Source organism: Astyanax mexicanus, chromosome 22 (genome assembly GCF_023375975.1).
Source record: "Astyanax mexicanus isolate ESR-SI-001 chromosome 22, AstMex3_surface, whole genome shotgun sequence".
NCBI lineage: Eukaryota > Metazoa > Chordata > Actinopteri > Characiformes > Acestrorhamphidae > Astyanax > Astyanax mexicanus.
Window position 1 is genome coordinate 6358923 of NC_064429.1, and position 13007 is coordinate 6371929.

Here is a 13007-nt window from a genome sequence, read left to right on the forward strand (position 1 = left end):
CCTGCAAATGCTTACTAAAAATGTGGAAATTTTAAAACATTGATATATGCTCAAATAAATAAATTGTATATGTTTTATTTATTTAGAGAGAGATTTTAATGTCTTAGATCCATTAAGTATGTTCTATACTTTTATTCTATGGAATAAAAGTGCAAATTGACACATTTACCCTCTACTAGAAGCTAATTTTAAAATACAATATATACTGCGATAAAATTTCGTTACAATATGATAATAATATTTTAGTTTTGGTCCAGAAAGTAAAAATCCATCCCAGGGTTTTGTTCCGACTGCTTAAGCGGCGCTGCTGCAGCTTAGTTGCAATCATAGACTGGTACAAAACCCTGGGCTGGATTTTTATTTTCTGGACCTGGGATACCCACTTTTACTAGTAATCTATCTGATGTTCACTTCGATCGAGTGAACGAGCACTCAGCAGCGCGGATTGGGACAGACCCGAGCTCACAGCTGAAGCAGCCTGGATGGACTCTGGAGCTATCTGTACACACTGCTCTAAAACCAGGCGTTTAAACCGGTTTATTTCGCTGTGTTTATTCTTTTTCTGGGTGAAAATTTCATCTGAAAGCTTTAACGGAGCGAGATTAAGAGGGTTAGAGTATGTATATTTAGTATATACAGTATTAAAGTGATATAAACAGGATGCAGCAGCAGCAGTTCTACAGCTGTAGCTGTTACTGCACTGATAACCTGTTTCTACAGGATTATAAACTACATGTTCGGTTCGGTTCTGAGGAGCAGTTCAGGACTGACTACCACAGCGTGAGTACATTTATTTAACCCTCTCAAACATTCATTAATTATTTACTTATAAGGAAAAAAAATCTAGATTAAAAAACAGTGGCTCACCCATGATTAATTAAGATAATTAACGTTAACAGTTACATTTATTTTGCGTGTTTCGAGCTGTGGAAAGTGTACTTTTCCCGTGGTTACGATAGCAAAGACACACTGACGCCCTAAATCAAGATGCATGGTGCACATTTTATGCCTCACCTATAACTACATCACTAAAAACAAACATGCCTCCTTGTATGTCTCAGTATAGCAACTTTACAGCTTTACATTGAAAAAATATTCATAATTACACCAGTGACGACTTTCTTCTTCAGGACATTTCATGCAGCTGTAGCTACTGGACATGGTCAATATTTGAGCAATGGCTCACCCCTGATTTATTAAAAACTGTGTCTAAACTGTGCATTTTGACCTGTGCAGGGCATACTTTTGCGCAAAGTGTACTTTTCCCGTGGTTATGATAGCAAAGACATACTGACAATAGATTAGAGTTTAGATCGGCCCGATTTAAACCCAACATTTTACATCAGCGTAAAAACTGAGCTGTTTAAAAACATTTTCAGGCTGTTTGAATGAGTGAAATCTGTGCAGAATTATCGTAATTAACATTGCAACACTGAAAAAGCACAAACCTATTACGTTTATTAAGAACAGGTCACTGAAAGATTAAAACTAGGGGTGTGACGAGACACTAATATCACGAGACGAGACACGATATTGGGTTCACGAGAACAAGACGAGACGAGATTTAAAAATAAAAATTTAAAGAAAACGTCAAAAATGAAAAATGGCTTAAAATGAGTTTTATTTGACAAAATCATTTAACGCAAACTTAACAGACTGGTTTGTCTCACACACTGATTCTATAAGAAATAAGAATAAAAAATAAAAATAAAACTCTTCTAGATCTTATATAGTGCAAACAATAAGTGCATAATAAGTTTAGGAGAAAAAAAGTGTTTTTTTTACTCCTAAATCTCTTGTAATTTAACTATGAATAACCATAACCAGTCATATTAAGACTATGCTTGAAGTGCAAACAGAGACAGAACATGTTTTTTAAATACAGTACAGAGCTAAGGGATTAGTACAGCTGTCTATGAAACAGTCACGTGTAGGATTTACTTACAGTATTTATATATGGTTTGTATCTTGTTGGTCACTCTGTTACCGTTTATTGTTTCCACTGGAGCCAAAATGCAGCCAGACATACAACTTAAAAGTAGCAGAAGCATCTTCTATACAAATACCTGAATTTTCCTCTTCTGCTGAAAGCTGCTCTCACTGCTCAGCCACCACACTCGCTGCTATCACTACTGGGTTGCCAGATCCCTCTTAAAAAGTCCACACTTAACTGTTTTTTTGCCCCGCGAGACAGGTTTAAGCCTGACAAGAAATATTGTCTGTTTTAATCTCGCGAAATCTCGTGCCACGATATCTCATCACACCCCTAATTAAAACACAAACAATGCAAACAATGATTTACAGTCCTAAACATCGCTAAATTAGACTAGAACAGTGATGTCTGAATGACTTTCCTCCAATCTAATATAAATAATGGCACACTCATGAATAATTTGGGGAATTAGTAGTTACATGTTACATGTCTTTTGCGCATTTAAAGCAATGCAAGCTGTTACGATAGCAAAGACACGCAGACACGCCCTAAATCAATCTGCATGGTGCACGGTTGACCGGTCTCCTTATATCTCTCAAAATGGCAAATTTACAGTAGAAGGAAAAATATAGAGCTGCTAATTACACCAGTGACAACTTTCTTCTTCATTCTAAATGGTTGTACAGTCTGTGGCAAATATTTGCGCAATGGTTCTGATTGCTTTTGCTTGTTTCTTGAAAAGTCTTTGAAAAGTTACTTTATTTCAGTAATTCAGTTCAAAATGTAGAACTCATATTATATAGATGTATTAAACACAGATAGATCTATTTTAAGCGTTTATTTTTTTTTTTATTGTTGATGATTATGGCTTACAGCTAATGAAAACCCAAAAATCAGTGTTTTAGAAAATGTGAATATTATACCACAGTTAGTTCCAACTCTGCAATGTGATTGGCTGAGAGGCATTCTATGAGTGCCATTATCAGCCGGTAATGCACAGTTAACGAAACTCTTCATGTATTACTTTGCCTGCAGCCTTGTGTTACAACTGCAGCACAATAGTGCCAATATTACACATTATAGCACTCCCTGTTGTGTATTATTGCTTAATTATTTAAGACCAATTGGTACTTTTGGCAGTGTGGGCAGTGTGCCAAATCCTGCTGGAAAATTAAATCCGCATCTCCATAAAAGTTGTCAGTAGCAGAGGAAAGCATGAAGTGCTGTAAGAGCCATGTCATCTGCTGGTGTTGGTCTGTTGGTCTACTTCTTGCTTTCCTCTGCTGACAACGTTTATGGAGATACGAATTTCATTTTCCAGCAGGACTCGGATAAGAGCTTCAGCTAAAAGTAGTAAAAGTTAACAGAATGAATAAACTCTGTTTTATTATTTTATTTTTGTAGATTCTTCGGTCTCTGGGCTGCTCCACTGAACTCCAGTTCAGCAATGTTCTCCAAACAGTGAGTAAACTAAGGATTTTTTATAATGTTCTTGTTTTTATATCGTAAAATCCAGGAAGTTGGAAGTCGTAAGTCGTTTGATTGCTGTTCCTGCAGATCCACGCCGAGATCGAGAGGCGGAGGAATCTTGAGGCGGACTCAGCTGAAAGGAAAGCGGCCATTAAGGAAAAGTACAGACCCCTCCACCAACATGTCTACTGCCTACAGGTAAAACACACCAGCAAGGCAATTTAACTTTTAATATAAAAAAAAAATCAGGTTGAACCATAGACTGTAGTATAAAAGTGTGGAGACAAAATATCTCCTTCGCCCTCTGGTGGCTGGCTGAAGTAAAACTTTAATCCTGCCCAATCCCATTTAAAGCAGCACTAGGTAGGTTTTTGATCTTTTTAAAGAAGTAAATTTACAGCTTGAAACTCACTGCAGCGCAGCATTGAGGTGTAATAGGAGGAATAGCGGTGCTCTCGTGTCTGTGCCGGAGCTCGTCTGAGCTCAAATCAGACTCTGTAAGTTTTCCGAGGCGGCCGCAACCAACGCTCGCGAGAACTGCAACCTGCTTTCCGACCTTTAGTTCTAACAGTTCTACGAGGACTACAGTTTCATTCTTTACAAACTAACATACAGACACTCTGGCAGAAGCTGGAAAGAGACCGAATATATCTGTGAAAGCCAGAAAACGAGAAAGAGAAACTAATCTGGCTGAAACATTTATTACACTCTACAACTGTAGGGGGAGCCCACGAGCACAAAATCTACCTAGTGGAGCTTTAAATAAATACAGCAGAAAGGAAACTTAAATATTATATAGTAGGGCTGTGCCATATCGTATCGCATGCAATAATATCTCCAACATTTTAAAATATATATTATATTATATATTATATTAACAATATTATACCCTGAAACATCGTGAAATGTCACCCTTCCCTAATTATCACTTTAGGATGCTACTTTTTTTTTTTTTTTTTTTTGCTGTTTTTAGCAAAAGAAAAATTTACACTGTTTTCATTTCCCATTATATATGTACTAAAGACACTTTATATCTGTCCAGTATCATTTATTTTACTTTAATCCGGGATATATGGAGATATTTGGAGTGCATTATTATTAGTATCATGACATTCTGGATCATTGACTTCTGTTACAAATCTGATAAAAACCTTGTACTCTTTTAGTATCTCAATTATTTAATATTTATATATATATATATATATATATATATATATATATATATATATATATATATATATATTTTTTGCAGTAGTGTATTTTTAAAATATTGTTTTTTATATTCAGTGTTTTGTCATATCGCCAAGAGTATCGTTATCATGAAAATACCATGAAATATTGTAATATTATTTTATGGCCATATTCCCTACCCCTCTTATACAGTATCTTCTCTACAGGAATCCTACCTGACTCCAGAGTTTCTACAAATTGTAAAATACTGTCAGTCAGACGGTGCCACTCAGGAGGGACTAATGAAACTCATTCACTCAGAGGCAGGTAAGATTTTCAGCTCATACGTACACTTACTGGCCACTTTATTAGAAACACCTACCTTTTATTTGGTGATTTTATTTGTGTACAGCTCCCAGGGTGTACCGTTTCCCAATCTTCACGAAGAATTTCTGCAGGGATTTAATAGAAGAGCTGGAACACTTTGAAGAGTCCGACGCTCCGAAGGGAAGACCGAACACTATGAACAACTACGGGGTAGAAATTCATATTTATTGTATGATTTTTTTAGCTGTGCATTTCTTAATTAGCCATAACATTAGCAAATTTTTAAATATAGAAATTAATATTATTAATGGCTGAAAATTCAACAAATGTCTTCAGTCCTTTGAAAATAAAACAAGTATAAATGATGGATGTCACTGGTGTTAAAGGTTACTTTTTGAAAGTGGCAGAGAAACTGAAGTTTAAATAGCTTTATATATTTTTTTATGAAAATAGGTAAATGAATAATCAAAATGCATTAATTATTTATAAAAAAAAAAACCTCAACGCTTATTACAAATATTTTTTAAAGATATTGTGTTATTTAATCACTTAAAATAATTATTCATCTTTTCCAGACAGTACTGCAGGCAACAGTTCACCCCCCCATATAAAAGAAAACTGTACCAAATGTATAAAAAAAGTTATTTAATGTAAAGGTTAATATTCCTCTATATGTGTAATAATGTGTTTATTCAGGGAACATCTGTACAAATGTATTGATACTTAGTGTTTGTATGAAATTTAGCCTACTAATGCATTAAAAAAATAGTTATATCATTGTAAAGTTACTTTCTTTCAGCAATTTTGTTCAAAATGTGAAACTCATATATTATATAGATGTATTAAACACACAGAGTGATCTATTTTAAGTGTTTATTTATTTTATTGTTGATGATTATGGCTTACAGCCAATAAAAACCCCAAAATCAGTGTCTTAGAAAATTATAATATTATATAAGACCAATTGGTTTCTATTGTCAGTGTGGGCAGTGTGCCATGTCCTGCTGGAAAATGAAATCTGCATCTCGATAAAAGTTGTCAGTAGCAGAGGGAAGCTGTAAGATATGAAGTGCTGTAAGATTTTGTGGGAAAACAAAACTGCACTGACTTTAGACTTGATAATAAAACACAGTGGATCAACACCAGCAGATGACATGTCTCTCCAAACCATCACTGATCATCAGTAAATTTTACATTTCATTTGTAAATAAAGGGAGCAGAGTCTGGAGGAAGAGTGGAGAGACACACAGTCCAAACTGCTCGAGGTCTAGTGTGAAGTTTCCACCAATCAGTGATGTACCAATGGTACCAAAAATACCAATTAGTCTTATATAATATTCAGATTTTCTAAGACACTGATTTTTGAGATTTATTGGCAGTAAGCCATAATCACTGCACTAGATGCACTAGTATATTCTATTACTTATGCTGCAACATGAAAGGCTTATGTTATATTGATATTGACCTGTATTTTGTTTATCTGTTTGTTTGACTGTAAAATGTTTGACTGACTCTGTTCAGATCCTGCTGAATGAGCTGGGTTTTGATGAGGGTCTGATCACCCCTCTGAGGGAGCGTTACCTGCGGCCGCTGAGCGCCCTGCTGTACCCCGACTGCGGGGGGCAGTGGCTGGACAGCCACAAGGCGTTTGTGGTGAAATACGCCATGAATGAAGATCTGGATCTCAGCTATCACTACGACAACGCCGAGGTCACGCTCAACGTCTCACTCGGGAAAGACTTCACCGAGGGGAACTTATACTTCGGAGACATGAAGGAGGTACAAACAACCGACTGCAGTAAAGAGTGTATAAATATATATATAGGGGTTGGACAATGAAACTGAAACACCTGGTTTTAGACCACAATAATTTATTGTGGTGACGGACAGTTCTGGTGGAAACAGGAGAGTTGAGGTGCACATTGAATTCTGCCGTGATTTGATCAGCCGTGGTTTTATGTTTTTTGGATACAATCCAGGTTAGCACCCGAACATCCCTTTCAGACAGCTTCCTCTTACAGCGTCCACAGTTAATCCTGTTGGATGTGGTTGGTCCTTCTTGGTGGTATGCTGACATTACCCTGGATACCGTGGCTCTTGATAAAGACTTCATAAAGACTTGCTGTCTTGGTCACAAATGCTCCAGCAAGACGTGCACCAACAATTTGTCCTCTTTTGAACTCTGGTATGTCACCCATAATGTTGTGTGCATTGTAATATTTAGAGCAGAACTGTGCTCTTACCCTGCTAATTGAACCTTCACACTCTGATCTTACTGGTGCAATAATGTGCAATTAATGAAGATTGTCCAACCCCTGTATATATACATATAGTCAGATAAAATATGGTCAAAAATAAATACAGTCAAAAATAGGTTCTAAATGATCAGAATTAAGTTTAATAAAATGAACATTCAAAATGAAGTTTATATCTAGAATAAAAATTAATTAAAATGAAAATCCAAGATGAAGAATTTCTAGTTTAATTAAACTAGAATAAGCTGTGATACAATACATTTTTTTCGAATTAGTTTCTAAATAAACTGTCATACATTGTACATCTTGATATACAATATTGATTGAAAACCTCTGGAATATAATCAAGAGGAAGATGGATGATCACAAGCCATCGAACCAAACTGAACTGCTTGAATTTTGGCACCAGGAGTAAAGCAGCATAAAGATATCCAAAAGCAGTGTGTAAGACTGGTGGAGGAGAACATGATGCCAAGACGTATGAAGTATTGATTGTGTTTTCTTTGCGTTATTTGAGTCTAAAAGCTCTGCCTTTTTTTCCTGGACCATTTCTATTTCTCATTTTCTGATGTAGTTTTTAGAATAAAACAACAATGTTCATTTTACTCAAACATATACCTATAGATATTAAAATCTAATCTAATCTATTTTTTTCTGGAGCTGTATATTATTTAACATTGAGATCCACAGCAGGTTCCTGCTCATGTACAGCTAGCAGTCTGGAGATTGAGAATGGAGATGTTATTAGTAGATAAAATAATAAAAAAAATATATTTTTTGAGATTTTTAAAGTTTGTGGGTGTGTGTGTGTGTGTATATGTAGGTTCCTCTGAGTGAGACGGAGTGTGCGGAGGTGGAGCACCGTGTGACGGAGGCTGTTCTCCACCGGGGGCAGCAGATGCACGGAGCGCTGCCCATCTCCTCCGGCCTGCGCTGGAACCTCATCATCTGGATGAGGGCGTCTCGTCACAGGAACCGCCTGTGCCCCATGTGCGGCCGGACCCCCAGACTGCAGCCCAGCCGGGGCCACGGGGACGGCTTCACCGCGGGGGCCGGAGACGCTGACGGCTGGAGCTGTGCTCTGACCTGACCTTACCATGTTTTTATTATTATAGCTGAGTATAATTTGTGTGCTGTGTGCCTTAGATCATATCAGTTAATCATAATTCATAACGAAGAAATGATCATCTGTGTAATGTACATTTTACAGAATTTAAAAGCTATTTATTTTGGACAGTAAATACATTGCAGTTACACTTGTCTGTAATACAGTGTGTGTAATTATACATACATTGTAATAAACATATTCGTTAAATGCTGCGTCCATAATCATTCATACAATGACAAAAGTATTGATTACAGATACAGAGCAAAACACTTAATATATACAAAAACCCCAAAACAAAAGCAGATGTACAATAAAACATAGCATATTAAGTCTTATAACCCACTGAGACATCAAGCCAAAAGTTTGGACACACCTACTTCTCTGCTACATATAATATATGGCAAAAATTACAGTATAATATTGCAATAAAATGCATCAACATTGCAAAAAAACATGGATAAAAACTATACTAATAAAAAAAAATCATAAATATTAATATTTTAACCGGATAATTTAAACCCATCCGACAATTAACACACCTGATTGGCTCAAATACATTAACGAGGGCACTCGTAACTAAACTAACTAAATTAATTTATTAATGAGCATTAAACATTTTTTAAGAATAAGTAAAAAAATTAAAATAAAAATAAAATGGCCTACTGCTTCATATTAAAAGGATCACATAAAATTAAAATCACATTTGATTTTTTAGTGACATCACCTTTTACACCTTTCACTAGTGGGTGGGGCAAAATAAAATCAACCAATAATATTATTATCTTTCTCCAACCCCACCTACAGTATTTAGTTATCTCAAAGAAACAGTGTTTTACTTGCAAATACACCATGATTTGTAAGGGGAAATTTGGTATTTATGGTATTTTCTCACTAGACAAATCTCACTAGAATTCTTTATGAAGTAATACTGATTGTTGGGGCAGGGGTTAAAATAATATTTAAACAAATTCATACACATACATTGGTATTATTAAAAAAAAATTCACTCTTAGACAAAATAAAATCTGCCTTTAGATCCATCATCAAGGTGCATGGATTTGTTGAGTTGTGCCATAAAATATATATCTTTTTTTGTTTGATATATTAAGAATTTGGACCATTTTGGACCATTTTTGGGTCATTTTTGGCTCATAATGCTTCACCCTCAGCAGCCAGAGTCAGAGAGAGCACAATTAAGAGCCATGCTCTCTCTCTTTGGGTGGGTCGATGTATCAGAGCTGGGATTTGGTGTGTTGGTTTCCCAGTGAAGCTGCACTGATTGGTGCCAGTTGAAAAAGAGGCGGAGTCTAACTGTTAGGAGTGAAAGGAGGAGCTCATATAAATGAGAATTGGGTAACTGGTCTTCCAAATTGGGTAGAAAATGGGGTAAAATGGTAATAAAAATAGCTAAGACTGGAGCTACACATGTTTCTTGGATGGCATTACTCATGTAGCCCTTTTTTACCAATTTTGGAACTGGAACTGGTTCTGGAACTTATAGACTTATAATAAGTTCAGACTTATAATAAATATAAGTTGCTTTTTAAGTGAATCGAACCCACATTTCCGCCAGTTTTAGTTTCGGAATCTATTTTTGTTGGTGAAAATGCACTGAAAGTACCAGAATTACACTAATTTTTGGACTATAAAGGTGCACCGAATTATAAGGCGCATTAAGTGACACTAGTAAAGATGCCTACATTGAAGTGAGCACGGGTGTCACCATGTTTCACTTCTAATGGGGAAACAAACAAAACTGTAATTCTTAAAAATACATTTTTTTTTTAAGTCAAACAAGTACTGGGTGTTAATCTACAAAGATTTATCTCCTAAAAAAACTCCTGTTTATTTGGGTGAGTAAAGTGCCTCTGTTTATTTACAGTAAGCTTAGATTTCCAATATATTGTCTGAGGGCGAGTTTCAGTAAAGTTTCTCCAGCACTAAGGCTGTGTGCAGCAGGATTAGCATTAGCCGCTAACTGCAGCGCTAGTGGGATGTAAATGCTGCTCAATAGCGCTACAATGAGGAGCCCTGAGTGTTCCAGTAACCCAGGGCGCTATCAGCTAGCGGTTTGTCCCATATAGCTTGTTTGCAGCTAATGCTAATGCTAATGCTTATAACGCTGTACTGCAGCAGAGTGGCTTTACTGCTCCTTAATACCTGACTGGTAGAATTCATACATAAGGTGCCCTGATGATTTTTGGGAAAATGAAAGGATTTTAAGTGCTCCAAACTCCGAAAAATACTGTAGGTGCACATTGGTGGACAATCTGAAGTTTTATCAACAAACTCTTTGAAGCACCATGATGTTAAAGAGTATAAGACTGTGGAAAAAGGTACATTCAAAGGTACATTTGGTGTGTCCAAACTTTTGGTAGGGAAAAGGTGTAGCAGGGCACAAATCTAACACAGGGGGAAAATGTAGTATGGATATTTTAGGTTGTTAAACAGTAGAACATGCATTTTTATCCTTCATGTTTGTACACGTCAATTTCGACAGCAGTTTTTTTGTACATGTTGCTATTTTAAAATCCACTTAATTAAACCTTAAAACTTTTATCTACTTAGTCTCAAATTTAGAGAAATGGTCAATGACTTTAATAACTTTCCTCAAATCAGTATCTCAGTATGATTGATTGAATTGCCATGAATTACCAAAGGGCATCTGACACCATGCTAATGCTAATGCTAATTCCCATAACTAAAACTGACAAGTGACATTTAAGTGATGTTACCACAAGTTAAAAAATAAATTAAATAAAAACTGTCTAAGATTATCCAGAAAACTTGATTGACAGATTAAACATTCTAAGAACCAAAAGTTGTTAGCTGGGCACACAGCGTAAGTGACAGAATTCACTGCTATAACTCTATATCAGGGGTGTCCAAACTTTTTTTGTTGGGGGCCAGAAGAAGAAATATATTTGAAGTCACGGGCCACAGACTCTGTAATAAAACAAATCATTAAAATATACCACTTTAAATAATACATTTTCCTGATTATTTCATTTACACACCATTTTACTTACTATCTTTATCTTTGACAGTGTTGTGTAAACTAAGATTTTTCAAAATGATGTTTAATTTCATGATGTCTCTTAATATAAAACTCCTTAATTATGGCAACTTTTAGACTCTTTGGCCCGTTTTTCTGTGCTAGAAATGCGCACCCTCTCCGCTTTTAGACTCTTTGCCCCGTTTTTCTGCGCTACAAATGCGCACTCTCTCCGCTTTTAGACTCTTTGCCCCGTTTTTCTGCGCTAGAAATGCGCACTCTCTCCGCTTTTAGACTCTTTGGCCCGTTTTCCTGCGCTAGAAATGCGCACTCTCTCTGCTTTTAGACTCTTTGTCCCGTTTTTCTGCGCTAGAAATGCGCACTCTCTCTGCTTTTAGACTCTTTGTCCCGTTTTTCTGCGCTAGAAATGCGCACCCTCTCCGACTCTTTGGCCCGTTTCTGACACCTAGCGTTCAAACTTTGAATCTCACATTATAAAAACCTGCTTAACAGCGGGCCAACTTTCATTCTATTTCTAAAATACCTCGCGGGCCGCTCCAAAAAAGGAAATGGCCCGCAGGCCGTAGTTTGGACACCCCTGCTCTATATGATTTAATTTTCCCACTTGGTGGCTGCAATATCCTCCTTAATGGTCAGGATTGACCATCAGAGTGCAGCTATTATTATTATTATTTCCTTTTTTAATTATTTTTTTTAATTATTATTATTATTTGGGTGGTGGATCATTATTCTCAGCAATGCAGTGATTAGTATGGTGGTGGTGTATGAGGTGTTAGTGTGTGTTGAGCTGCTCAAGGATCAGAGGATCAGATACAGCAGTGCTGCTGGAGGTTTTGAACACATTCTTAGTCCGGTAGTGACACTGAGGTGTTTAAACACACACTAACACCTCATACACCACATTATGTCACAGTCACAAGCCACAAGCACACAGTAAGCAATCAAATCAAACAGTCATCACCATCCAAAGAGTAGATTCAAGTAGTGTAGGACTGAAGAGACATTTCAAAGGTACTTTTTTTTCTTTGTGTTTTTGGTTGTTTCTTTTCCCCTCATTCAACTGCATTGGATTTTTAACTAGGTTCAACTAGGAAAGGCGGAGTTAAGTGGGTAGGTGGAGCCACAGGGGGAAATTGTCCTTGGTTTCACACAATATAGCCTCTACATGCACATCAATATAAATACATTACCTAAAATATACTTTGATTTAAAGTAAGAAAATAGTGCTTCATCCTCGTTTCTCTTTTTTGCTTGTATCATTCTTCATCAAATTCGAGTTTCGTAGTTTTGCTGGTTTGAGTTGGGGCCTAAAGACAAAATCTGGAGCTAGCAAGTGCACAAAGGTACGAGGTTCTGTACGAGGTTCTGTACGAGGTTCTGTACTCGGCGATCCAGCAGTCTTCTGTCCAATGAGAATTCTTTGCCGGTTCTTCGCCACTTCAACGTGAGTTCAGATACGGTGGTTCATTGACGCAAAGTGAACTGTAATGTTGTGCATTTGCAGCGTCCATCGTCCACTTCACTTAGCGTCCACTGCGTCTCTAGAGAGTCGTCTCGCTGCTCATGTCGCGGTGCCGGTCCCGGTGGTCCATGTCCGTGTCCTCGTAGTCCGACTCCATCTCGATCTTGACCTGCGGGACCGGGCAGGACATGCCTCGGGCGACGGTCATCGCCGGAGATGATGGACACGAGATCTTCAGGTGCAGGGTGATGCTGCGGAGCGGCAAG

At 37.0% G+C, this 13007-nt stretch overlaps 2 protein-coding genes across 2 annotated transcripts in view; one reads left to right on the forward strand and one right to left on the reverse strand.

The window, feature by feature from the left end:
* The first annotated feature begins 467 nt into the window (after window positions 1-467).
* ogfod2 (2-oxoglutarate and iron-dependent oxygenase domain containing 2) lies at window positions 468-8396 on the forward strand. Its single transcript, XM_022666890.2, has 7 exons — window positions 468-780; window positions 3338-3394; window positions 3491-3601; window positions 4801-4900; window positions 4986-5110; window positions 6422-6679; window positions 7979-8396. The coding sequence occupies exons 1-7, from the start codon at window positions 661-663 to the stop codon at window positions 8243-8245; spliced, it is 1038 nt and encodes a 345-aa protein (XP_022522611.2). The 5' UTR covers window positions 468-660; the 3' UTR covers window positions 8246-8396.
* A 50-nt stretch (window positions 8397-8446) lies between these two features.
* slc4a5a (solute carrier family 4 member 5a) overlaps window positions 8447-13007 on the reverse strand; it is a 111185-nt gene continuing 106624 nt past the window's right edge. Inside the window, exon 26 of the mRNA XM_022666875.2 lies at window positions 8447-12992. Within this exon, the coding sequence (XP_022522596.2) occupies window positions 12821-12992 (172 nt within the window). The 3' untranslated portion in view covers window positions 8447-12820. The remainder of the gene's footprint in view (window positions 12993-13007) is intronic.

Bases quoted from the DNA above. Each gene is read 5' to 3' on its own strand.
- ogfod2 (XM_022666890.2), top strand. From the start codon at position 661: ATGCAGCAGCAGCAGTTCTACAGCTGTAGCTGTTACTGCACTGATAAC. The intron at 3,602-4,800 runs GTAAAACACACC...TCTTCTCTACAG, and splicing joins AACATGTCTACTGCCTACAG to GAATCCTACCTGACTCCAGA. The intron at 4,901-4,985 runs GTAAGATTTTCA...ATTTGTGTACAG, and splicing joins ACTCATTCACTCAGAGGCAG to CTCCCAGGGTGTACCGTTTC.